At 41.1% G+C, this 27,786-nt stretch overlaps 1 protein-coding gene across 1 annotated transcript in view; it reads right to left on the reverse strand.

Moving 5' to 3' along the window:
* Positions 1-13,872: 13,872 nt before the first annotated feature.
* CALCRL (calcitonin receptor like receptor) overlaps positions 13,873-27,786 on the reverse strand; it is a 41,838-nt gene continuing 27,924 nt past the window's right edge. The window contains exons 10-12 of the mRNA XM_065413618.1: positions 23,511-23,729; positions 23,051-23,092; positions 13,873-14,094 (exon numbers count right to left, since the gene is read on the reverse strand). Of these exons, the coding sequence (XP_065269690.1) occupies positions 13,873-14,094; positions 23,051-23,092; positions 23,511-23,729 (483 nt within the window). The remainder of the gene's footprint in view (positions 14,095-23,050; positions 23,093-23,510; positions 23,730-27,786) is intronic.

Below are 27,786 nucleotides of genomic sequence, written 5' to 3' on the forward strand. Positions count from 1 at the left end.
ACACAAAGCAATTGCATGCACAATGGAATTGCCGGAGCATGGCGCTATAGTCTGTGGCTATCCTTCGGTGGACGGCATGGACCTCATGACCATTGACTGTATTGTACTGTGTCAAAGCAAATACCAGTTTAGCAGGGATCCATATCCAATATATGCATGCTCAGAGGAGGGACTTTGGTGGACCTTCACAAGCACATTCACGCCTATTGGCCCAAATTTGCCAAGTTTAAACCATAAGTGCCAAGGTAAGAAAGTTTAAATGAATGAAAAACTTTGTACCTAATTAAAAATTCTTATTTGCATGTTATATTTTCACCACTTTGATGAGCCTGATGGCATGTAAATTATATTTCAAGTATTCATTAAAAGTAATTTACCTTTTTTCTATAAACAACACTTGTCAGATTTCTCAAATCAGCACTGAATTAAACTGAGGTGGGTTGAGTTCAGCTGCTTGATTTACTTTATTATAGATTTAAAATCTGCTGAGGGAGTATAGATATTTCACATTAATTATGTTGATGAAGATCTGTGTTCTGATTATCAACCCTGAGTCTTTATACAGAAAATGGAGACATACCAATGAGAGACCATACCACTCTCTAACCAGTGGGGGATTACAGGAATAAAGCACCATTGCTTTATTAACTGATGACTTTTCACAAGAACAGAACCTGAATATATGGGCTTTGCACAGGGACCTTTCTAGGGCTTGCATATTGGGCACAAGCAAACAATAAGCCTTTTAATGTGGCTAAATGTAAATGTATAAATTTATAAACAAAGAATGTAGGCCATACATCCGGGATGGGGGACTGTCCACGGAAACATGACTCTTAAAAAGATTTGGGAGTCATGGTGGATAATCACCTGAATGTGAGCTCCCAGTGTAATGGTGTGGCCAAAAGGGTGAACGCGTAATGCTTGGATGCACGAACACAGGAATCTCGAGTAGGAGTAGCGGTCCCTTGTATCCTTGGAATATATGAATCGATATACATTTTTAGGGTCTTTTGGGGGCAGAGCTGTGTCTATCTTTGTGTTTGGAGAATGCCTCACTCATTCTGAATGCTATCACAGTATAAATAATTATAAGAACACACTAGCCATCCATGTGGCTCATCTTTAGTTGCTTCTACAGTCCCAGGGTTACAGTAGTAACTATAGTCCATGCACTATCTTCATAGTGGCTTCTAGGAGGTGGCTGCGTGAAGACTGTGGATGCATTGGTCATGACCATGCCCACTCCCCAGTTCTCTCCTGACTCATATTAGGCCAAGAGTGAGTGAACATGAAGCATTGTTCCAGCCAAGTCTGGAACAATTATCCAGCTACAGCTACAATTATCACCAGTCTGTGATACACATTTTTTTTTCAGTCTCTATCTTCAGCCTGCCATGCTCAAAATGCAGAAAATTGTTGGCATAATTTTGATTGCATTCTTTCCTATTCATTTTATTTATTTTGGCCCTGATCCTGCAATAACTTATACATGTGCATAATGATGAGCATGAGAGTAATCCCAGTGGGTCAATTTATATACTTCAGATTAAAAACACATTTGTAAATCTTTGCAGGGTCCTTTTCCTAGGGGTTCATTCAAAACCCACCTAAAGCAATGTGAGCCTTAGTTCTTACCTTTAACCTTACCAATTAATTCTTTTATGATATTTGTTGTATTAAAAGTTCCAGATATATAAACATTAAATCAAAACTATCCTCATAGCATTTGATACATGTAAGTTGAAAAGTAGGATGCTCTGCATCACTGACGTGACTGGCTAGGTCAAAATTAATCCTGTGTTTTCTTTGCCTGTATCTTTAGAACCAGATCTTCATAAAAAGCCAAAAGTTATTGATCAGAATTTTTACTTTGATGGTGACTGCCATGACAGAGCAGTGCAAGACATGCTGATAGGACACTTGGAATATTTTCAGAGGAAAACGTCAGCATATCAGTACTGTGAATTAAACAGAGAGTTCTGCAGAAAGTGGAATGGTTACCGCAATGTAACGGTGTTCTGTGGAAGCACGTGAGATGGAATGACTGTATTGTTTGTTATGTTTTTTTTTTAGAATGTATTTGCATGCATGTGTGAGAACTACATATTATCCAAGTATTCAGACTGTTCCTTGAAAGCAGTTTGTGCTGTAACCTTATTTCCTCTTATAAAATAAAATTAGGGTAAAAATATAATCACTATCGTTTTCTTTCTTCTTGAGTTTCCCTATTGTTGCTACTACTTGGGAAATTTGGCATTGTAAGTTACATACATGGACTGATAGGCGACAGGATACTAGTGTGTTACATTTGGGGGTTTTGGGTGGTTTCCACTTTTTTGTTTTTTAATTATAATGTAAAACTGGTGAGGGCAATTTTGAAACCATATGTGGGAGTGTCATTATGGGGATATTTGTTAACACAAAGTTACACTAAGTTGTTTCAGAGTAGAGTGGCTGCTATTAAAAAGTCAGGATTTGTCAATAATTATGCTCCTCAGAGCTATGTAAGATTATCACAGTCTTTTTCCTCCTAGGTTTAGAATAGGAAGTATCTACTAGAACTTTGTAATAAGGGCACACAAATATTGATTAGCAATAGAACTGGTTGAAAAGTAGAAACAATTTTCCATGAAAAATATAGAGGGATTTTTTTCTCCCCTATTCTTCATTCAAATTTATGACCAGCTCTGCTTGTTAATGGCCTCTATTGTATATTGTGAATTGGACTGTAAAATTATTTTACAGATAAGATCCCATCCAGAATTAAAATCTATCAATATTTATTTGTTGTCTTGGATTCAGCATCGGTAATATCACTACCTAGCAACTGATATCTGTAGTTGCCTGAATTAGATAAACACATTGGGCCCGAGCCTTCACTGGCATAGCTTGCTCTCCCTATTAACTGAAATGGAGTTGTGTCATTTGTACCAGCTGATGATTTGGCCCAGGGAGTATAGCTATTTTTGCAGAAAAAGCTAGAAGACAAATGTAGTTTATTCATTAGGGCTCTGGAATGGAAGTCAGGAGAAAGTTCCTTGTTTGACCATTAGCTTGCTGTGAAATGTTGGGTAAGTCACTTAAGTTGTCTATACCAGAAGTTCTCAACTGAGGGTCTGCTGCTTCCTGAGGGACTGTGAGCCCTTTGGGGGGGGGGGGGTGCAGAGCCCCGCAGCTGAAACCCAGTGCCCTGAGCCCCAGCAACCCCCCTGTAGGTCTGAATCTGGGAGTGTCGTAGGGCTGAAGCTGAGAGCCCCAGTGTTCCTCCCACCCGTAACAAAGCTGTGCAGGACTGAAGCCTTGATCCCCGGCGTTCCCTGCAGGCAGAAGCCCTGAGTCCATGGGAAGAGTTGGGGGGGCATAAGGGTGTTGCCCCCCAAACTGCAGTGCCTTACCCAGAGTGGAGCAGTCTGGGGGCAGCTCCAGCACCCCCACACTGCCTCCTTTCCCCCATCCCCCATCAGGCCCAGCCCTCTGGTCAGGTTGTAGGTGGGAAGCCAGAGCCAGGCAGTGTGGGGCAGCTGCTCCTCTGGCAGGTGGGGCGATGAAGTGGGCAGCTGTGGCATTCCTCCCTCTGCTGCTGGTGCTCAGATATGGGAGCTCCTCAGCTCCCAGCCCTCTTTGACTGCTCACACCTGAGTAGAGGGACCTGGCTCTGGGGTCAGCAGAGCCCTCAGGGAGCAACCACCTCAGCGGGAGCTCTCCTGGCACACAGTGCCTAACCATTGTTTTCCCTGAGCTACCCCCTGCCCCCACACAGCCCCTAGCTACCCCCTCCCTGCACCATGAGCTACCCCCCTGCCGGCACACAGCCCATAGCTACCACCCCACAGCCCCCCCACAGCCCCTAGCTACCCCCTCCCTGCACCACAAGCTACCCCCCGCCCACACACAGCCCCTAGCTACTCCCTCCCTGCCCCCTGAGCTATCCCCTGCCCCCACACAGCCCCTAGCTACCACCTCCCTGCACCACGAGCTACCCCCTGCCCACACACAGCCCCTAGTTACCTCCTCCCTGCACCCTAAACTAGCTCCCCTGCCCGCACTCAGCCCCTAACTACACGCTGCCTGCACCCTTAGCTACCCCCTCCCTGCACCCTGAGCTACCCCCCCGCCCCCACCCAGCCCCTAGCTACCCCCTCCCTGCACCATGAGCTACCCCCCTGCCGGCACACGCACCATGAGCTACCCCCCTGCCTGCACACAGCCCCTAACTACCACCTCCCTGCACCACAAGCTACCCCCCGCCCACACACAGCCCCTAGCTACTCCCTCCCTGCCCCCTGAGCTATCCCCTGCCCCCACACAGCCCCTAGCTACCACCTCCCTGCACCACGAGCTACCCCCTGCCCACACACAGCCCCTAGTTACCTCCTCCCTGCACCCTAAACTAGCCCCCCTGCCCGCACTCAGCCCCTAACTACACACTGCCTGCACCCTTAGCTACCCCCTCCCTGCACCCTGAGCTACCCCCTGCCCGCACACAGCCCGTAGCTACTCCCTCCCTGCACCATAAGCTACCCCCTGCCCGCACACAGCCCGTAGCTACCCCCTCCCTGCACCATGAGCTACCCCCTGCCCGCACACAGCCCCTAGCTACTCCCTCCCTGCACCATGAACTACCCCCCTGCCCGCACACAGCTCCTAGTACCCCTCTCCCTGCACGCTGAGCTACCCCCGTGCCCCCACACAGCCCCTAGCTACCTCCTCCCTGGACCACGAGCTACCCTCCCCGCCCGCACACAGCCCCTAGCTACCCCCTCCCTGCACCATGAGCTACCCCCCTGCCCGCACACAGCCCTTAGCTACCCCCTCCCTGCACCATGAGCTACCCCCCTGCCCGCACACAGCCCCTAGCTACTCCCTCCCTGCACCATGAACTACCCTCCTGCCCGCACACAGCTCCTAGTACCCCTCTCCCTGCACCCTGAGCTACCCCCGTGCCCGCACACAGCCCCTAGCTACCCTCTGCCTGCACCCTGAGCTACCCCTTTGGCTGCACACAGCCCCTAGCTACCCCCTGCCTGCACCCAGAGCGGTTTTCAAACTTTTTGAGCTGAGTCCCCGATTTTAGTTATATTTTTTGGTTGCACCCCCTTCCTCTCCCCCAACCCAGACAGGTGAGTGGCCTGCTGAGGTGAGTCAGGGGGTGGAGGTGGCGCTTCCTCCTTGGATCCTGCTGTGTGGAGCTGGTTCAAGCCCTGCTGGCCCTTGCCCCCTCCTCCAAAATAGAAGTCAAACTGCCTACGCCTCCCGCTACCCCTGGTGGGCCCTGGAGTTTTTCTAGCATGTTGAGAGGGGCCTCAGCAAGAAAAAAGGTTGAAAACCCCCGGTCTATACCTCAGTATCCCCATGTTTACACTGGCATACTAATGCTTACCAATGTTGCTAAAGAATTTGGAGAGCTACATCTGAAAAGTGCAGCATAACTGCTCAGTATTCATATTATATTGTTACATTAAGGCAGAGGAAAAAATATAAAGATAGTTAAACTAGTTCTTAATGGAATAAACAGCAGGAATACTGGGACCAAGACATCGTTATGATTCTTGATTCATTAAAACAAAGCCTACCTAAATTCAGCGTTCTTTATTCGTAATGTTTAGATGTCAATGAAAATAAGGGTCCCGGTGCTTTAGTTTTGTGAGTTAAACAGTTTATTATGGGAAACATAAACTGAACACACTTTTTGGTCGTACCAGTTTAGGTTTCTGTTGGTAAATTGCTCTCATCTTTGAAATTAAAATGAGAGAGCGTCCCAGTCTTTCTAATGATAAATGCCGCACATCCTGATGAATTGAGTAGGGGCTCAAAAACTTGAGCACAAGTAACTATGCTTCCACTTTCTTATGGTATCTGATACAAAGCTCTTGCAGTAGAGAACTGGAACAAAAGAAAAGTTGACACAAGCCAACAAAAGCAAGGCACTTCATGATTATGGCAGGAATTTTAACCTCAGCTCCACCTGCTGGGCAGCAAATAGTGAATGCCAAATCACCTACTATTTTGACTTATCCCTAAGATAGGGATCAGCAACGTTTGGCACGTGACTCGCCAGGGTAAGCACCCTAGCGGGCTGGGCCAGTTTATTTACTTGCTGACGCGGCAGGTTCGGCCGATCGCGGCCCCCACTGGCCGCAGTTCGCCGTCCCGGGCCAATGGGGGCAGTGGGAAGTGGCACGGGCGAGGGATGTGCTGGCCGCGGCTTCCCATCGCCCCCATTGGCCCGGGACGGTGAACCGCAGCCAGTGGGGGCCACGATCGGCCGAACCTGCTGCGTCAGCAAGTAAATAAACTGGCCCGGCCCGCCAGGGTGCTTACCCTGGCGAGCCGTGTGCCAAACATTGCCGACCCCTGCCCTAAGAGGTAGCAGGTCCGATTACAGTGAGAATGTCAGCTTCAACGGTGAATTTCCTGGCTTATTGATTTTTTTGGTCTCTGTTGTCAGTTCAGTATTTCATGAGGTTTTTGGTCTTAACTTTCTAGGAACTGAATGGTGTGAGTATCACCTGTCATGAGAGTGAAAATACTTGCAGTATAAATAGCAGTATCACATAGGACCCTTTGTAAACTAACTTCCGGGATAAAGAAATACACCTTTAGAGCTAAGTACTGCATTGCAAGATTACACACCCTTCAATGGATGTCTCAAGACAGTTAGAAAGACCAACACTATTTAATTTTTGCAGAAGATAAATTCCTCCAGATGGGTATGAACTCCCATGAGCTATTTAATCAGATGCTGCTTACAGGACAAATCCTCCAAGGTGCTGATACCTCTTGAAGTATTGTGCACCTTCAGTTCATCTGGAAACGAAATATTTGGATTCTAGGTGTGGTTTATGCAGGAGCGGCGCCAGGGTTTTTGGCACCCTAGGCGGGGGTCCTTCCACGCTCCCGGTCGTCGTCGTCAATTCTGCGGCGGGGGGGGGGGGGGGGTCCTTCCGCGCTCCAGGTCTTCGGGGCACTTCGGCGGTGGGTCCCGGAGCGAGTGAAGGACCCGCCGCAGAATTGCCGCCGAAGACCCGGAGCGCGGAAGGACCCCCCGGCTGCCGAATTGCCGCCGAGGGCAGCAAAATGCCGCCCCCCCAAATCCTGGTGCCCTAGGCGACTACCTAGGTCGCCTAAATTGAAGCGCCGGCCCTGGGTTTATGGCTATGTTCAGAAAGAGATGAGTTGAAACACGTTACAGGGCACTATAGACTCTACCTTATAGATTGATCACTCCCATTTGTGAGAGACTGGCACACAGTTGCTGTCACGCCGTATCAGAACTGTGGTCCATTTAGTTCAAGATACTGCTTACATTAGTTTTTTTATGACCACCCCAACATATTGAACAGATTTTTTTTTTTCATTGTGGTGTCCTCAGTGTTGCCCACTTCTTTCCTCTTTAATGTTTACAGTCAATTTAAAACTCAGAAATCTGTATGCATAGTTCAAATTATTCCTTTTCCACATGCATTACCTGGCATTTGTAAACACCAAGGGTCATCTGCCATCATGCTGCCATTCTTTGTTTGAGCTCTCTGGAATTCCTCATTGTCTTCTCTAGTCAAAACAGTTGTTGGGGTTCTCAACCTTTTTCTTGCTCCCAGTTGAGAACTGCTGTGCTATGTCACTGTTCACCCACTTTTAATCACCAGCAACCCCTAGTATGGCCGATCCAGTAGATACTACTATGTTGAAAATTAACAATTTATTCCTACTCTTTGTTTGGTCTCTTACTGCAAATTTCTAATCCATGACAGCACTTTAGCCTTTTGTGAGTGATATTTTCAAAGGCTTTCTGAAAGCTCAAATAAATATTTACTTGTTTTTCCTTTATCTACTTCTTTGTTGACTGGTGTAAATATATCTATTAGATAGAAAAGGGTTGGTTTGCCTTTCAAGAAATTGTACTGAGTGTTGCCTATCATATCCTATTCAGCCAAGTGTTTTAAGGTTCTGGCCAATTAACTGGTACCAACGTAAAATACGCATACTAGTCTGTAATTCCCAGGACCCCTTCTAGCACTTTACCCTCCAGATCTCTGGTACCATAGCTGATTTTAATACGAGTTTGAATATTTTTTATCAGTTCAGTCTCTTTATTCTTAAATTCCTTCAGAACTCTTGGACGGACTTCATCCAGCCCTGGCAACTTGCCATTGTTTAATTTGTCAATTAATCTCAGCTCCTGCTTTTTTCATCCCTGAATCTTTAACCCTTCTATGTTTTTAAGTAGATGAAAAAGAGTAGCTGTGTCTTAGGTATTTTCCCACCATCCTCTGTTCTGAAGACTATTATGCAGAAAGCTTCTTTGCAACAACCTTATCCCCTTTAACTGATCCCTCAGGAGGGCTGATGAACACACTGATTCTTTGGCATGGGCTCCGTTTACAACCTATGTAAACAATGGCTTGGTATTTATTTTATTATCTTTGGCTAATTGCTCTTTCAATTCCCCATTAGCCAACCTAATTTCCATCTTAGATTTTGTAAGCCATAATTCCTGTTCCTTTCATTGACTTGTGTGCTCGTATTAATACCTGTTCCGGGAAACAATTGTTGAAGATGTCAAGAAATTGCTTCTCTGATATTATAGTTGACTGCTTTATATGCAGGTAGTTGATGTTAACTACTATCACTGCTATAAGCTCCAATTCAGCAAGGTACTTAACCATGTGAATGGTCATACGGGGATAGAGCGTCAGTTGGTATAATTTGTCATAGCAGCATTGTTGACTTCAAGGGAACCAGCTGTGGAACTGCTTAATTTACTTCAAAGGACTACGCCCATGCTTAAAGTTAACCATGTGCTTTAGTACCTTGATGAACTGGAGTCTTTTAAGTTGCTTCTTTGATCACTCTTATCACTTCTCTATGCAAAAGAATAAATGGACACAAATCAGACATTATAACATTCAAAAACCAGTCAGAGACCACTTCAACCTCCCTGGTCACTCAATTACAGATCTAAAAGTCACAATTCTCCAACAAAAAAACTTCAAAAACAGACTCTAACAAGAAACTGCAGAATTGGAATTAATTTGCAAACTGGACACCATTAAATTAGGCTTGAATAAAGACTGGGAGTGGATGGGTCATTACACAAAGTAAAAACTATTTCCCCATGCTATTTTTTTCCCTACTGTAATTCACACCTTCTTGTCAACTGTTGGAAATGGGCCATCCTGATTATTGCTGCAAAAGGTTTTTTTCTCCTGCTGATAATAGCCCACCTTAATTGATTAGTCTCGTTATAGTTGGTATGGCAACAGCCATTTTTTCATGTTCTCTCTCTCTCTGTCTCTGTGTGTGTGTGTATATATATATCTATCTATCTTCCTACTGTATTTTCCACTCATGCATCCGATGAAGTGGGTTCTAGCCCACGAAAGCTTATGCCCAAAGAAATTTGTTAGTCTCTAAGGTGCCACAAGGCCTCCTCGTTCTTTTTGCTGATACAGACTAACACGGCTACCACTCTGAAACCTCTTATCACTGTGCAATTGATACCCCTTTCCTAAAATTTTGGCTTAAATATTTTAACATACCTAATATTTCTTGTGTGCTATGGCACATGCCTCATCTTTGTCTAAAACAACTGTGTCACAGACTGCCTTAGTCTATTTTATTTATCAAAAAACGCTAAGGCCTTTGCTCTTCAACTGACAAAAATTAAATAAGTTGTCAAAGGGAAACTATTTCACATTAGTTCAGCAATGTTGTACTGTCAGGCATCTCTTCAAACAGAAGCCAGATGTTCTTTAGAGTTCAAAGCCCATAATTTATCATAATTAAAACATATCTGGGTTATTATGTGATCATCAATCATAGCTGCAAAACACATTTCCCAGCTGTTTTTCTACTCATTTGCTTACAGAATATGCTGCAAAAATAAACAAGTATTTTACAGCACGGTGAGATTTGCTATTGCAGTGTTAGTGCAACAGTAAAGTTGTTAGGCAGATTCACAGATGGCCCTGGACTCTGCAGATGCATTATGTTTGTGGAGAACTCTATGGCTTGATGTGAAATAGGCTAAGTTTACTCAGCCCTTTTGCTCTCATAGGTATCCATGGAAAAGGCGCTCCAGCCGAATAATATTAGCAATTGACTATTTAACCAAAGGCAGATTCAGAAGTAAGGGTGACAAGAAGCCAGCCATTAATAGTGCAGCTATAGGAAACTTGTGAATTGAAATCACCGAGTCTGTCACTCCAGTAGGGTTCCGGTGCAGGAGAGTCTGCCTGTATGGCATCAGAAGCTATAGGAGACCGTAATCTGCAGAACATTAAAAAATACTCCAGCCTTATGCAGTGCTACTAACAATTTTATACCTATTTCCCTAGATTCAGATTACTTTTCATACATAGTTAGGAGGGAGTAAAAAGCCTGAGCATTTGCTCACCTTTATCACTATTGTAATAAATAGAAACCATGACTTTTATAGGTAAAACCTCTAAGAAATGAATAAGCATAATAATGTTTTATTGATCAGAAAATTAATACTTTGTTTGTCAACAAAAATTAAAATGAATGTTTCTTAGGAACAGAGTGAAAATAAGACCAAAAATAATTTCACATTTTTTCATTTTGTTCTTACTTTATAAGCAATAAATACACTGCTATAGTCCATTAATCTTATTTACATTGTACAATAGTTTTGAATGTTGCTTGATTTCTAGCATGACTCTTTTATGACATGAAATGGTAACATAGGAGGATATACGTTAGCATGTGTTCGGCCAAATACTCTAATAGATCATAACCTTGAAAAATAATGAATGACAAAACAATTAGTAAATTAACATTTTAAAAAATGGAATCAAGTGAGCACCCAGCAGTGAGCATGACCTAACTTCTTTGTGGCATTTTATTAACTGACAGCAGTAGCATAAAAATAGACACACTCTCTCATTTGAAGTAATATCCATAAACATATAAAACTAACATCTTAGTATTACAGATGCCAAATACAAAATGAGATCCTAAACAAGGCAGGTAGTCCCCCAACCCTCTTCGAGACTGCAAATCCTCACTGAATAACATACTAACAGCAAACTACAGTTACTATGAAATGCTTGCCTGGTAAAAAGAACTCTTAAAAAACCCCCATAACTGTCTGTATTCCTTCAGAGCACAGATAGTAACTACACCAGTATTTGTCCCAAACACAGTACAAAGTATGTATAAAAAAGACCATGTGAGAAATCAGCGTATGGATTTAATTCAAATTTATTCTGATAAAGGAGCATTTAGACCACGTTCTTGGCTCCCTGGGTATGTGAGAGGGGTATTGTAAGAAGAGGGTGTAGGGAACTTATTCTCTAATACAACAGCCATACGCAAGAAGGTCTACCTCATGCTTAGGGACAAAATGTAGCTACCACACCATTTGGCACACCATGGCCACAAAGGATTGTTTCTCATCTGCCCTTGCTGGGGCTGCATGCTGTTTCTTTTCTAAGAGAATGCATGGCACTACATTGGGCCTGTCACCCTGAGCTGTTAGGATGGCTCTTGTACCAGAAGCTGTGAACCTCATTCTTCCCCCCACCTTCCCAATCCACAGCTCCCTAATGGAGCTACGAGCAGCCAATACTCCCCTCTGCTAAGAAGTAAAAACCCCAGTAAAATCAGTAGAGCTGCATCATCTAACGGGAACATTAGGCCCTTAGAATTTAACCCTTCGAGATTACATTGGCTGCCCTTTATGGGTTAATCCTGTTAGTCTGGCCAGGTACTTTTGAATTACACAGCTGGTCAAACTGTATAAAATGCTTTAAGTCTGTAATGTCTGCTTGGAAGACACATGGACAGTATGGGCCAGATCCTCCACTGGTGTAAGCCAGTGTAGCTTCCTTGACTTCAAGAGAGCCATATGATTTACAGTAGCTCTGGCTCTGGTCCCATGCATGAAAGTCCGCTGGGGGTTTCAGCCAGAGTAAATTTTTTTAAATTGTTGTTCAAGCAACTTGGTCAGTAAGGACATTTGTAAGCAGCTGGCATTCACACAATGACACTGTGACATCTGATTTCTGGCACTGGTACAAGCACAGCTTCTGAGTGACCCTCATACATTTTTTTGTCAGACTATCCACTATCAGCACAGACCTCTTGATCTGGGCAACTGAGATTCTAGCTTATTATGATTAATATTAATCCACCGACTAAAGGCTTTTCTTCTACATTAAATCACCAGCCAATAGAAGGTTTAAACGTATACATAAAGTTGCAAACGGCTGTGATGAAGACAAAAACTATTCACATTCTTATGAAATCTCAAACTGAAAAGCCTTATGATGGCTGGCTAATTAGCTGTCTATTGAAGTCTGTTAGAAGACTAATGAATATCACCCTTAAAGGCTAAAACTGAATTTTTCATATTCACTAATAAGCCTTTAAAACGGAGGTGTTCTGAAAAAGTATTTTTTAAGCCTCTGGTGTTGGTTTTAATGAATGAGAAATACTTTTGCATGCAATATTCTACCATCCACAGTACTAGATTTTTCATCCATTTCTGTTTATTTCACTTTATTCAGCCTTAAAAAATACTTTTGAATAAGACTTTTTGAGAACTAAAGTAACCTCTTATCATGTGCCCCCCCCTTTGATTTTTCTTCCTTTGTATTGAAAATACACTATTTGTTTAAAACATAAAACATTTAAAAACACACATAAAATGCTGTCTTTAAAGACATATTTTTCTTAAGACCTTAACAGATTCAAGCCCTATACAATCAATCACCACAAAATAATACTGAATTTCCCAAACAAGGCACTTCAGAAAGGCTCCAAAGGATTTTCATAATAGATTTGATAAGTTTTCCAAAAACCACTGGAAAATGCCCCAAGCCACCTTTTCTTATTACTCTAGGCTAGGCTAAAGAAGCTGGCTCTACGATAATATTTATTTGCATGGCATCCAATCTTGTATGCCTTTCTCAGCCAAAACTCCCACTGTATAAATGGGATTTGTTTTGCCTGATTGATAAACTAAGGAGCCAGGTATCAGGCATGTGGCAAGGAAAATATTTTTTTTACCTGTATGCAATCTTGCTCTAAGTCAGCAATCCTGCTTGACTTTTACAAACAGCTTAAGCACTAGTTTAAGTTCCATCAAAGTCAAAGACAAAGATGGGCTCATCAGCTTTTCCAGATCAGGATCTCACTGGTCCTGCTCCCATTAAAGTCAATAAGAAACTTCCATTTATGTCATTAGTGGCAGGATCAGGCTGTCTGTATACTAAAATAATTAAAAACATCTTGTAAAATTTTACATTGCAGAATAGAAGCAGCTGGGGTTTCATACCTCAGATTTCGGGCGTTGGCATCTGGATGCCTTTACAATATGCCTGGTTTAAAATAGTGGCAAAAAATGAGCCAGATACATATCAACATCTCAGACTCGATTGTCTTCAACAATCTGTCTTTCCTGACAGAGTTCAATCTTAACCACTTATTTAGGTTGTGTGTACTGGCTGAATTTAGCAAATATATTATGATTACGACAGTATTTACAAGATGAGTTCTTGCAGGTAAATGAAATGGCTTTCAATACAACACAGTCTTTACACAAACTTTCAAGAAAATAAGAAATCCTTCATTGATTCCCTGCTTACAAAATAATTGCCAACTTGGTCTACACAGTAGAAACGGAAGAGGCAAAGTCTGGTTCTTTATATATGTACTTATATCTATGCATGAACATATATGTGCATATGTATATACACATGAGAAATGCATTGTCTTAAGTTTGCATCATTCAGGAAAAACATGTCCCAAGTGAGGTAAAAATCTTCTGGCCACGAAGTCATTAACTCAAACTTCAAGTTCATGAGCTATGAGGACTAGAATGCGGGCAATACAGCATTTCTGCAGTCAACCATACAGCTTTTCAGCTTTTAAAACAATATTCTCCATGTCATGGTAGCTTTTCCCATTTAAATGTTCATTCGTGAAATCGTGATTGAAGCTGTAGCCCTGAACATCACTGATGGATGATACCGTGTAGGAAGCTGTGCGCATAGTATCTGAGTGAGTGAAGCTGTGGTCAAATTGGATTCTGTACTGATTCCAGTGCCTTCTCAAAACAGCTTGGACCTATTCCATGAAAGGAAGAGGGAAAAAATGTGTATAAATTACCTGGAAAGATGCCTTATGTGCTGGCCTTAAAAATTAGTATACAGCATGAAAATCATGGGCTATTATGAAAGAAATACAAATTGAATTAGGCTATATTTTTGGTAAACCTGGACTAATATCATTATATATACATTTTTAATACATTCAGTGCTCATGAAAGATTTTGGATTTATAGCTCCAGAGAGTAGGCTATTCTATACCATGGGCCACAGAAGTTTTCACACAATGCCTCAACCCTAATGTGGTTAGCCAATGGTTATCTGTATTCATGATTAATGTGGTGAGATCCTCAGCAACATCAGTTGATATAACTCCATTGAAGTCCAATTTACACCAGCTGAGGGTCTGGTCCAACAAGTCTTCTCTTATTTGTGATCAAGCCTTCATAAAACTAATGACAAGGTAGTTTCAGCACATGTTCTTAGCCTGGTTAAAAATAAATTTAATAGAATAGCCAAAGAACACAGCAGCATCAGTTTGTTTACATGCTTCATTGTGAGAATGTTATGTATTTCATTGGTTTCCTCTAATACAATATGGCAAAACACCTGTGCAACAGGAAGACTGGATTTACTAAAGTGCTGTGTTAATGAAATTCACATGGAATTAGTTTTTGAGGGAACGAGGCCAAGTTAGGAGTGATCAGAATGCTGGAACAGCTGCTGGTAGGAAAATCAAATTTATGGAAAGTCTTAATTTATGTTTTTGCTCAGACTTAAGCATCAGGGATTATGTATTAGTCCTACCACTTAACTATATTATGGACCAAAGTGAACATTCACTTTGTAGTTACAGGAGAGATCGAGTTTTAGCCCTATGGACCTGAATTCCTTCTCATCTACATCCTAGTTTCCTTTTTTACACAAGCAAAATACCGGGTGCCTAAGTGCTAAGTTGTGTCCGAGTTATTTGCAGCTGTTAACAATGGGCACTAAAAAGGATACCACGTGTTAAAGATCTGGTCCTATCTGATATGCATTTAATGTAATGGCAATAGCTTAATTATTCATTTCCTTTTGGCCAAAATTTTCAAACTAATACTTATGGGTTCCCAACTTGTGATGAGCCTGCTTTTCATAAAATACTGAGATGAAGTGGTCTTGACACAGGACCCATGTGTCTCAAGTTAGCACTCAAATCACCAACCACATGGGAAAATCTTGCCCTTCATTTTTATGTTGTCAGATTTACTGATGTACATCCATTTGGAATATAAACCAACATTTGCAGATGGATCAGTGTCTGTTAACAAATTATTATTATGGGGCAACATCTTCCATTCAGCTTTCCTTATGTCTTGAGGTTTTCGTTTGTTTAGTTTACATTTTCTAACACAATGGCTTATTTTGTCTAATTTCTCTCCGGCTTTAATTATGATAAATAAATAGAAACAGAACAGCACAGACACAACAGTTAGACTTCCTGTAGTCTGCTATCAAAACCTCAGTTAAAGAGAGTTTCATATTCCCCAGTATGCCGGCAAATAAAATATACTTTGGGGAGAGGAGAATTATTGAAAAAGTTAAGAAGAAAGTTAGTATTTTTCTTCTTCCATCTGGGACACCATCTACTGTATGAGAATCCATTATAATCCATTTTAGTCACCTTGCTCTTGCTACACAAAAGATCATATATTCTTCTCAGTCTGTGTATGCAGTTCCAGTTCATGTCAAAGGGAATTCCACACATGGATTAAGGTTGGTGTGCGGCCTTAATTTTTTGCAGTGGTGAACCCACTTCAATCAGGTGGAGCTATGAGGCAGAAGAATGTTCTAAAATATCTCCCCTTCTGAGAGGGAAGCTTTAGAATGCATTTTATAATCCATACAAAACTTAGCTGCTCAGAGCCATCACTCTGACCATGCCACCCGACACTTTGAATATTTCTACTGGCTTCCTGTTTTCCACCAGGCATTATATATACTTATAAATAAGAGAGAAAACCACAACATTGGGTTGATTTGAAGCAAAGAGTTGCACACCTCCCTTAACTATGCAGATACAGACTAAGACGATGGGAAAGAGAAATTGTTATTATTCCCATTTACTGATAGGCACAGAGAAACTGAGTGACTTGCTCAAATTCACCCAGGAATTCTATGGCAGAGCTAGGAATTGATCCAGAATGGATAATCTTAGTTCTGGACTAGTGTCTTAATCACAAGACCATTAGTACCCTCATCCTCTTTTCCACCTTCCTTCCAGTTTGTCACACTTGTTGAATCTTCTCTTCAATTAGATTGTAAACTTTTTGGGGCAGGAACTAAGTTTGTAACATCTTTGACACTATTGCAATACAAATCAATAATAATTTTTAAGAACAAAGCAGTCAATTTAGTGTTATGTATTGTCTACAATCGTTGCTTATATTTTGTATTTCAATATGGCTCTCTCACTTTCTCTTTTATCTTCTTCTCCCTCCCCACACCTCCAGGCTCCAACATATTCTCATGGTATTTCTTTCTACACTAAGCCAAGTATTTTTAATCTCTCATGCAATAGCCCCTCCGTTACTGTTAAATGAACATCTCACTACCAGTCTATTCTTGTAATTCTCTTGTTTACCTATCCATTATTTCTGGCTTTCCTGCAGTCTCATCTAACATGTCTAATCCAACACCTAGGAACTGCACAGCAGACGGCTAATCAATGCAGCAGCAAAGTTTTGCCCCAGATTATGCTCCTTTAACTAAAGATACATACAGAGTGGTCAAAGGACTTTATCATCCTTTTCTCAGCTTTGAACAATTCTAAATAGTTTTAGCAGACAGTGGGCTCGCTCTCTTACATGCAAATAACACAGTCAAAAACACCCTAAAATAAGCTCATATTGCAAAGTATATATAGTCATGGCCATAGTTCCTGGTCACTAATACATGTGCCCTGTCTGGCTGTATGGCTCTTGCTTTTCTCCCTAGTTTAAAGATTTCCCTTTGTGCTGGCTGTTGGGGCAATGCTCCTGCCAGTCTCCTGTTCAACTGAATATGCCCTAACCAAACCAGTGGTTTAATCCAAAATTCACTGAAATCAATAGGAATTTTTCCACTGACTTCAATGAGGTCTGTATCAGGCCCACTGAAGCTTGGACTGCTCCAAACACCCACTGTGATTGCAGACCATGCTACGCTCTATGTTACAGCATGTATCTGAGTGTCTGGTATAGTGGTTTTCTGCTGGTAAAGTGATGCTATTGTCCATGGCAGTTGGGAAACCCCGGCATATGGATAAAGAAAAGATATTGCTTCCCAACAATTCTTATACCTCAGTCTTTACTGTAAAGACTTTTCCATTGCCCAAAGGAATGGAAAATCCACGTGCCATTAATAATAAAGAAATTCGCAGCAGATGCAGATTCCTTATTCACTGTTGTCATAACTATAAAAGGAAGGGTAACAGCTCTCTGTGTACAGTACTAAAATCCCTTCTGGTCAGAGACTCCAAAATCCTTTTACCTGTAAAGGGTTAAGAAGCTCGGGTAACCTGGCTGACACCTGACCCAGAGGACCAATGAGGGGACAAGATACTTTCAAATCTTGGGGGGGGAAAGGCTTTTGTGTGTGTCCTTTGTTTAAGGTTTTGTTCGCTCTTGGGACTGAGAGGGACCAGACATCAATCCAGGTTCTCCCCATCTTTCTAAACAAGTCTCTCTTATTTCAAAATTGTAAGTAAAAGCCAGGCAAGGCGTCTTAGATTTACTTTGTTTTCTCAACTTGTAAATGTACCTTTTACCAGAGTGCTTATCTTGTTTGCTATACTTTAAATCTAAGACAGAGGGGATTCCTCTGAGCTCTTTAAGTTTGATTACCCTGTAAAGTTATTTTCCATACTGATTTTGCAGAGATGATTTTTACCTTTTGCTTTAATTAAAAGCCTTCTTTTTAAGAACCTGATTGATTTCTCCTTGTTTTAAGATCCAAAGGGGGTTTGGATCTGTATTCACCAGGAGTTGGTGAAAGGAAGGAGGGGGGAAGGGTCAATTTCTCCTTGTTTAAGATCCAAGCAGTTTGGATCTGTATTCACCAGGGAATTGGTGAAAGGTTTCTCAAGGCTTCCCAGGGAGGGAATTCTTAAGATGGTGGCAGCGGACCAGAGCTAAGCTGGTAGATAAGCTTAGCAGTTTTCATGCAGGCCCCTACATTTGTACCCTAAAGTTCAAAGTGGGGATACAGCCTTGACAACTGTTATTCCATATAGCTACACAAACTGCACGTGCATGTTGCCACTTCTCTAGGATGCCTAGCATTCTGCAAATTATAATGAGGTGTTGCTATGCCAAATGATGTTAAAGGGACATATCGTAGATAAGACATATCAAGTTAAAGACTGTTATAACAGAGGCCCTTAAGGAGAGAAGATTATGAGTTATGTCTGCAGAATGTCATGTCTGCAGCAGAATCTAGTAAGAGACCAAGAGAACATTCGTTGAGTGCAGATTTTTGTATGATTTGTCAATCCCTCCTTGATCCGTTATACCTTACTATACTATCCTTTTTATAGAAGATTTAATGAAATTATAGCTGGAAAAAAGTAGAATAGTGCCACTGGAAGACCTAAAGACGATATGAAACAATGTTTAAAACATAAGATTCTGCACAATGCGATGTAAATGGACAAAGATCAGCTAAGATTAAAGATTGTGGGCCAGATGCCAAGATGATTTATGGCCCTTTTATGTGATTCAGGTGATGCTAAGTGGCTGTAATCTGTCCACAAATGCCCAGCAGAAAATTCCCTTGTTTGAGGGGAACTCCCTGCTAGTACATCTGCTTGTAGAGGCACGGCAGGCCTAAGCTTTGTTACACTGATCCTCCAGCAACATAAGGCCCATTAAGGATGCTAAATTAGTGGTATAACTGACAGCTGCCCAACTCCCTGACACTGAACAGAGCTCTGGCTCAGGAGAGAATACGGCCAAAGAATAGATTGTAAATTCATAATATTGGAACCCTAATAGAATAAATAATTGATTACTAATGCTAATAGAGCAAGTTTTAAATTTAAAATCACAAATAGATTTGATTTTGTTCTGCAGTGGAATGGAAACATCGTTAAGAGGTGCACATAAATTAAAAATAATTATAGCTGATCAAAGGACAGCAATTCCATTTTGCATCCATTTTGTTCTTGTTTCACAGTAGAACAAAACTAAAACCATTCAAATGTTTGCACAAAAATGTAATTCTGTCAAATTATCCATTTTCAGATCAAAACCTGAGCTTTTCAATTGAGGAGGGCGGGAGAGGGGCGGTGATTATGGCACAATGATGTGGGAGGTGATCCAATCAGATTCAGAATCAGCTGTGATGAAAAAGAGCAGGGACTTGAACTATGGTCTACCACATCCCAGGGCAGTGCGTTAATGACAAGACTACCAACTATGAGCGTGTCTCTCACTCCCCAACAGGGATTTCCTCAAAACTGATATGTGTCTGCAAAATGTTTCAGATTCAGCAAAACAGCATATTTTGGCACAACATAATTTGGTCAAAAATGTTCTGACCAGCTCCAAAAATAATGGAGAGAGTAACTTATCCAAACCATAAGAAACTTGCAGTTCAAGTTTTGCTTAGTTCAGATTTTGGGTGTGCATTTGAGTCAATTCTTCTCTATTAGTCAAATGATTTATCTGTCTCTCACACATTCTTAAAATGCCTAATAAAAATACGAGGGCAGTCGATTAATCACAGTTAACTCACGTGATTAACTCAAAAAAATTAATCATGATTTAAAAAAATAATCGCGATTAATCGCAGTTTCAATCGCACTGTTAAACAATGCCAATTAAAATGTATTAAATATTTTGGATGTTTTTCTACATTTTCATATATATTGTATTCTGTGTTGCAATTGAAATCAAAGTGTATATTATTTTTGATTACAAATATTTGCACTGTAAAAATTATAAACAAAAGAAATTGTATTTTTCAATTCACTTCATACAAGTACTGTGTGCAATCTCTTTGTCGTGAAAGTGCAACTTACAAATGTTGATTTTTTTTACATAACTACACTCAAAAACAAAACAATGTAAAACTTCAGAGCCTGCAAGTCCACTCAGTCCTACTTCTTGTTCAGCCAAGCGCTAAGACAAACAAGTTTGTTTACATTTACAGGATATAGTGCTGCCCTCTTCTTATTTACAATGTCACCAGAAAGTGAGAACAGGCATTTGCATGGCACTTTTGTAACCGGCATTGCAAGGTATTTATGAGCCAGATATACTAAACATTCGTATGCCCCTTCATGCTTTGGCCACCATTCCAGAGGACATGCTTCCATGCTGATGACGCTCATTAAAAAAATAATGTGTTAATTTAATTTGTGACTGAACTCCTTAGGGGAGAATTGTATGTCCCCTGCTCTGTTTTACCCACATTCTGCCATATATTTCATGTTGTAGAAGTCTCGGATGATGACCCAGCACATTTTGTTCATTTTAAGAACACTTTCACAGCAGGCTTGACAAAACGCAAAGAAGGTACCAATGTGAGATTTTTAAAGATAGCTACAGCACTCAACCCAAGGTTTAAGAATCTGAAATGCCTTCCAAAATCTAAGAGGGACGAGGTGTGGAGCATGTTTTCAGAAGTCTTAAAAGAGCAACACTCCGATGCGGAAACTACAGAACCCCAACAACCAAAAAAGAAAATCAACCTTCTGCTGCTGGCATCTGACTCAAGATAATGAAAAGGAACATACATCAATCTGCACTGCTGTGGATTGTTATCAAGCAAACCTGTCATCAGCATGGATGCATGTCACCTGGAATGGTGGTTGAAGCATGAAGGGACATATGAATCTTTAACGCATCCGGCATGTAAATTTCTTGCGACACTGGCTACAACAGTGCCACGAGAATGCCTGTTTTCAATTTCAGGTGACATTGTAAACAAGAAGCGAGCAGCATTATCTCCTGCAAATGTAAACAAACTTGTTTATCTGAGTGATTGGCTGAACAAGAAGTAGGACTGAGTGGACTTGTAGGCTCTAAAATTTTACATTGTTTTATTTTTGAATGCAGTTTTTTGTACATAATTCTACATTTGTAAGTTCAACTTTCATGATAAAGAGTTTACACTACAGTACTTTATTAGGTGAATTGAAAAATACTATTTTGTTTAGTTTTTTACAGTGCAAATACTTGTAATCAAAAATAAATATAAAGTGAGCACTGTATACTTTGCATTCTGTGTTGTAATTGAAATCAATATATTTGAAAATGTAGAAAACATCCAAAAATATTTAAATAAATGGTATTCCATTATTGTTTAACAGTGCAATTAATTGTGATCAATTTTTTTAATTGCTTGACAGCCCTAAAAAATACCTAAAGGCCCAATCCTACAAACTCTTACTCCCACACATCTGCTTACTCACATATACTGTAATTGAACTATGTGTGGGAATAAGCAGTTGTGTAGAAATAGGTACCAGCTAGATCAGTAACTGTCTCCCTGATACAACTATGGGAAAAATACCAAATTGCTTTATATTGCTAGTGAAAACAAAACTGATGGCAAAGCACCATTAACTTCTATGATGGAGGGTCAGGGCCTTAGCCCTCTGAAGATTTAGGGCACAGTCCTTCGACTTCAGAAGGATCAAGTATGTGCCCTCAGTAGCACAGTTGCCAACTTTCACGCGGTAAATAAGCACCCCATCTTTCACAATAAGCCAAAAATCAAGCTAATCCCATTTCAAAACAAGGCCAAAACAAGCCAATCCCCAAGAACCCCAATACTCTATGTGACTAGATCCCCCCGAGTGTGCAGTCTGGGATGGTGGCGGGCCCACTGTGCACCCCTGACTCTCTCCTCCCCTTTCCCCTGCTTGCCCTGAACCGATCAAAAAAAGAAGCAACAAGCTACAACAAGCAACAAGCTACAAGCCAAACAAGCTACAAACCAAAAACTAGCTAACAAGCAACTCACAAGCCAATTAACCCAAAAACCAGCCAATTAAGCCAAAAACAAATTTTTGCGGGTTTTTTTTTGCAGGTTTGGCATGCCTGCTCTGTAGTCACCTGAAGGGCAGGATTGGACTCCCAGAAGAATGGAGGTCCAACTGAAGCAAGGAAAACTTTTTGATGGCCCAAATATACAAAGTTTACAAAGCCTTGGCCTTGAATATTTTTTCCACTTGTGCTGAAAAGGCTGATTGCAAAACGTAAGCCCAGAGTTCTGCCCCCCAAAATGAAAAATCTGAAACACCATCAAAAGAGATGACCTTTTACCTCCATTTCATACAGTGAAGTTAGTATTCATGAAAGGTATTACATTAACAGTCCCAGGGATGGAGACCTCAACCTAATTACAGAGCAGTTATTTCCTAGAAAGCAACAGTACAATTTTTCCAGTTCTGTCCCACAAGTGTGCCTCATTCCTGACCTCGAAGGACCAATTCAAGGCCTTGCTGGGGGTAAGGCTGACACAATGATGACAGTTTGGTAGCTTCTTGGATGAGAATACATGTCCACTAGGAATTTATGATTTTATTCTTCAGTACTGAATTTTTTTTCCCCACATAGCATTGCTGTTATTTTTATATGGCTACCAACCTGCAAAGTGCTGTGTGCCGTTAATTACTTCTGACATCAAGGGAATTTTAGGCTGCTCAACATCTAATAGGTTTAAACCCTTAAAAATGTCATGAAATATTTTAGAGGCAACGCTCAAGTCTAAATTCAGGTCTTGCTAGGTAAGTTATTCTCGAATACTTTATCGCTAACATTCTTACTTATTTTAAAAGGTAGAAGTGTAAATTTAAATTTCTATTTACAATTTTACATTTGTTATTGGGATCACAAATAGGGGGAGGTGGATTTTAAAAAAACCACCAAAACAATTTCCTTTAACCCTAAGCCAAAATTAAGAAAGTGAAAAGAAAGGAAATAAATTGAAATCAGTTACTGTACCTCTCCATTAAAAAAGCAGAAAATTGTAGCCACCAACAGACCCTGCAAAATAAAAAGTTTTCTCTTGATTTTTTCAATACATACAGATTTATTTAAATACAAGAATATATCTATATCTATCTATGTAGATATATATATATATATACACACACACACCTAATAAAACTCAGATCTAGAGAGCAAAGGGAAAAAATGCATTTCAAATCTAAACTCAGTGGATTATTACTAATAATACAGATGGTCTATTGGGCCAGCACTCTAGCATGATATTTTATTCCTTTTAAAGGATTAATCTAAACGAAATGAGAAATATAAGGCTATTAATAAGCAGAAGTTTTTTTTATAAAGATCTAAAAAAGGTTTAGAAATTAATTAATTTGCCTTTGTCATTCATTTATTTGCAGTCATATTTCAAGTACTGTCTAGCTCAAGGGAACAAGTGCTATTTAAAGCTTCTTACTTGATAATGCATAAGGATATGCATCACGTAGTCATATACTTCTTCAGCAATACGGCCTTCTGGTCGCCATGGAATCAGCACAAATTCAATGCCAAGAAGTGGCACTAGAATGAGTGTAGCTCTCACAGCTTTCATGTACAGATTGGATTCTGCCTGGTGTGTGACTTTGAGCTTGGTTATCAGAACTCGAACAATATTCAACAGGAAAAAAAGATTCACCTGTAAGAAAGAAAATTGCTTTTGTAATAGTCTAATAAAATAGACTACAATTATTTTGTACTGAATACTGAAAGCAAGGAAAACATGTACATGTTACTAAAGAAAACTCAGACTATATGTTATTTCATTAGACATGTATTCATTATAACAAAATGTAGCATCTGAAACATCCTCTGTCTGGTTCGGATCTATACTTTGCACTTGGGGATTAATTCTTCTCATGACAACTTCCTCCTTGTGATTCTATATACATAGTCATATATGCAATATATGCATAATTTTTTAAAGCTTGTACTTGTATAACAAGACAGGAACTCACCCCCAAAGAGACGTGTAGTCTAGCAGCCTGATCCTGCATTCCTTGCATATTCAAAATTCCCATTAACATCGGTGGGAATTTTTGGTGCCCAAGAAATGCAGGATCAGGATGTTAATCTGAATGGGTGAAATCGTGGACCTGCTGAAGGGAATGGAAATTTTACTATTGACTTCAAAGGGGCCAGTATTTCACTCAAATTTATTCGACCAATCTTAGATGCTGGATTATGAAGAGAGTAGACTATATCATGGTATGTAAAATAATAGCTACAGCAGCTTCCATCCAAGGTTTTCAAACCACTTCCTAGACATTAATAAATAAATCCTCACAACATACTCATGCAACAGAAAAGTATTGTAATCCCTATTTTACAAATTGGGAACTGACACACAGAGGGCTTGATTTAATGGAAGGTCTTGATCCAGGGTCAGCTGAAGGTGATTAATTTCATCAGTTTCTAAAGGCTTGTCTACACAGTGCACTGGTGTACACCAGTGGGATGTTAATTCTAGTGCACACTGGCATGTCATACACTCACTGGCCCACAGGGTCCCTGTTGGCATGCAGTAAAAGTTTCCTAGTGTACAGCATGCTTGTGCACACTAGAATTTATACCTCAGGTGGTGCACACTAATTTATTTAGCATTTGCACATTCTCTGAGCAAAGCAATAGCATTCTTAGCAGCCAAGTGGGGTTCTCAGAGCCCACCACTAAATTTGGTTAGTGGGCATATCTCGATAATGTGTGTCATTGTTTGATCTGTGCCAAAGATCCCAACGGTGCTGGGTGGCTGCGCAGAGGCCTTACCCAGTCCGGAATTGGTTAAGAAGGGCCCACAGATGATATGGCAGGTCGAAACTGGGTGGGTGAGCAGAAGGATCTGTGAAGAAGAACTTATTGGTGGTTGATATTAAGCACCAATGTTCCCACCACACGGACTCCGCTGTCACATTCTGGCATGGCAGCCTCAACCACAGTGGATGTTGTGATGGAAGACGTGTAACTGGTGGGCAAAAAGGCAAGGGCAAGTGTGGGTTGGCATGTACCTTCTCAAGCAGCTTGCCTGCTGCAATCTCCGTCCTGATATAAGGGAGCAATGTGGCTCAGAACTGGAAGCCATAGAAGATGAGTCGGTTGGAGAGTTCCTGTGATGATGCACATTGTTGAATTGAGTTGCACATCAACAAGTTTGATGTATGCTGACTGACTCCATACTGGCACTCCATTCTGCTCTTGAGTGCGAGATGGCAAGGGCTGAGTCCTTAGGGTTGGAGCATCCACTCCCCATGAAGAACCTGCCAGTTTGCTGAGAAGGTTGTGGCCTGTCTTGACCTTTGCTGCTATCATACTCAGCTGGGTTTTATATGTCGGTGTTTGGTCGTGGGTCATGCCTAAGTAAACTGATTACGCTTCATGCTTCAGCCTCTGGCCATTCATTGTGATGTTTAATTCCCTCTTAGTGTTGGCATGGTGGAGGTGAAATGTTCTAGAGACTGTCTTGCTGGTGCTAGGCTGAAGACGCCATGTCTTGAATTAGTCGGCCAGCTTTGCAGCTTCGCCACTCAGGGTATTCTCCAGCTCATAGAAAGTGTAAGCCTGTAGCCCGCAGCAGATATTGTCTGCATAGATGACTGGGTTGGTGGCAGGTCACTGATGTATATATTGAACAAGGTGGGGGCTAGAACAGACCCTTGGGGTAACCCGCTCATCTGTTTTTATCAAAGCACTTGTTTTCTCACCATCATGCACCCTGAACCGTCTGTCTTAGAATAGCAGTTTGATGGCATCAGTAACCCATGGTTGGAGGACTCTTCATATTTTAACAAGTAGACCTGTGTGCCACGTATGCTGCAGTGAGGTCAAGGAAAATAGCACCCATTTTCAGATTTCTTTGAAAACTATTTTCGATTAATGTGGTTAGCGCAAGTACTTAGTTGCATGTGCTTCAACTTTGTTGAAAGCCTGCTTGCTCGACATTAAAAATATTCTCCATCTCTGGTGTTATTCACTGTAAAATGAGGCACTCTAGAACCTTGAGAAACACAGAAAGCAGCAATATCAGGTGGTAGCTTGAGGCCTGGTTTGGATCTTTACCAGGTTTTGGGAGGCCGATGACTTTTGACATGTGCCAGATTTTTGGCAGTCTTTTGGCAGTCTTCCTTCATTGGTGACCCATGTGAAGAATTGAGCAAGCCAAGATGGCATGGGCATGGGCCAAGATGTTTCAGGAACTCTGGAAGGATGTTGTCTTAGCCGGCAGTGGTGCCAGACTTGATGTTATGTAGCACTCTGTTCAGCTCTGGATTTGTGCTGCCTGTGGAAGATCTTCCACTCGCTCTGGACTTGACTCTTCATTTCTTTTTCCAGAGGTGTCTTTCCTGTGTGAAGCAGGTGATTGGCTATTTGGTTAGTACTCACAGATGATCGGCTTGGTGTCAGTGGTTGCTAGGCTACTCCAAAGTAACAAAGTAAACTCCAGCATTTCTGGCTGGAATGTGTACAGTCCAGGTTCTTGGTCTTGATCTTTTCCTCCCCTCTGGCTCAGTAAGCACAGCTCAAAGTTTCAATTAAGTGGTTGGCCAGGTCTGGGTCACCAGTTGACTCATACTGCTTGAGCAGAGCGGCGTACTCCTACATACTTCAGCCCACATCCAGCATCATGCTAAATCTTGCAGAATTTTCCACACAGCCTACACAGACCATTAGTGATCCATATTGATCTTCAGCTACCAATTGTCATGAGTACTGAGAAGCAGCAGCGGAACATGCGCAAAGCCATCTGCACAGTAATGCACCATGTAGACAAACCCAGAGTGAATTGCCCAAAGTTACACAGGAAGTCAGAGGCAGAGTTGGAAATAGAACCGATAGCTCCTAATGCACAGTCCTGTGCCATAGCTACAAAATCATCCTGCCCCTCTAGTTTTGTAGCAGAGTGAAGCCTGTCTAGGTGGATCTTCTACTTGTGTCTAAGTGCAGTTCTCTAGAAAGGTGCCAACTCATTTCCAGATAAGGCCATATACTCTTTTTGCTTTACCCAAGTGAGTGGGACTGCTGACATGGGTAAAGTGAGCACTGTAGACAGGAGCTAAGAGTAAAATGTAGATAACAAATTTTGCTATGCCAGCAGCAAAGACAAGTGAAATAAAAAGCTTTTTGGACATTTGTGGAAATAAAAAAATCACTGATGCAGTTGTTAGCCTGCCACTCCGAATGTGTACACTTTATGAGGCATTCATTGCTCTCAGAAATCAATTACAAAATACACAGGGATAGAAAAACAGCTATAAAATGATTACTCGCCTTTTTAGCATACAGATACATACAATTTTAAAATTGACATTTTCATTGTTCCCAGAGGTCAGCAGCCTTTTATTATAGCAAAGTCAAAGAGGAAGGCTTTTGAGTCAACAGATTTTGTATTACAGTTTAACTAAAACTGCACCCCAGTTATCTAGAGCTGATCAAAAATCTTCGATCAAAACTTTTTTCAACATAAAATGTATGGAAATTTTCAAGAAAAAAATTCCATTTTTCATCAAAAATGTTTGGGTTTTCATTGAGTACCCTCACCCATCCAAAAATTGATTCCCCTCTCCCCTAGTTTTCATCAATCAAAAAAGCCAAAAACTGGGAAAAAATTCTGTTGTCAGTTTTGATTTTTCAATGAGAATCCAAAACATTTGAAAGAAAAATTTGGACAAATGATTTTTTTAAATTTTAGTCAAAACTTTTTA

This window comes from Emys orbicularis, chromosome 11 (genome assembly GCF_028017835.1).
Source record: "Emys orbicularis isolate rEmyOrb1 chromosome 11, rEmyOrb1.hap1, whole genome shotgun sequence".
NCBI lineage: Eukaryota > Metazoa > Chordata > Testudines > Emydidae > Emys > Emys orbicularis.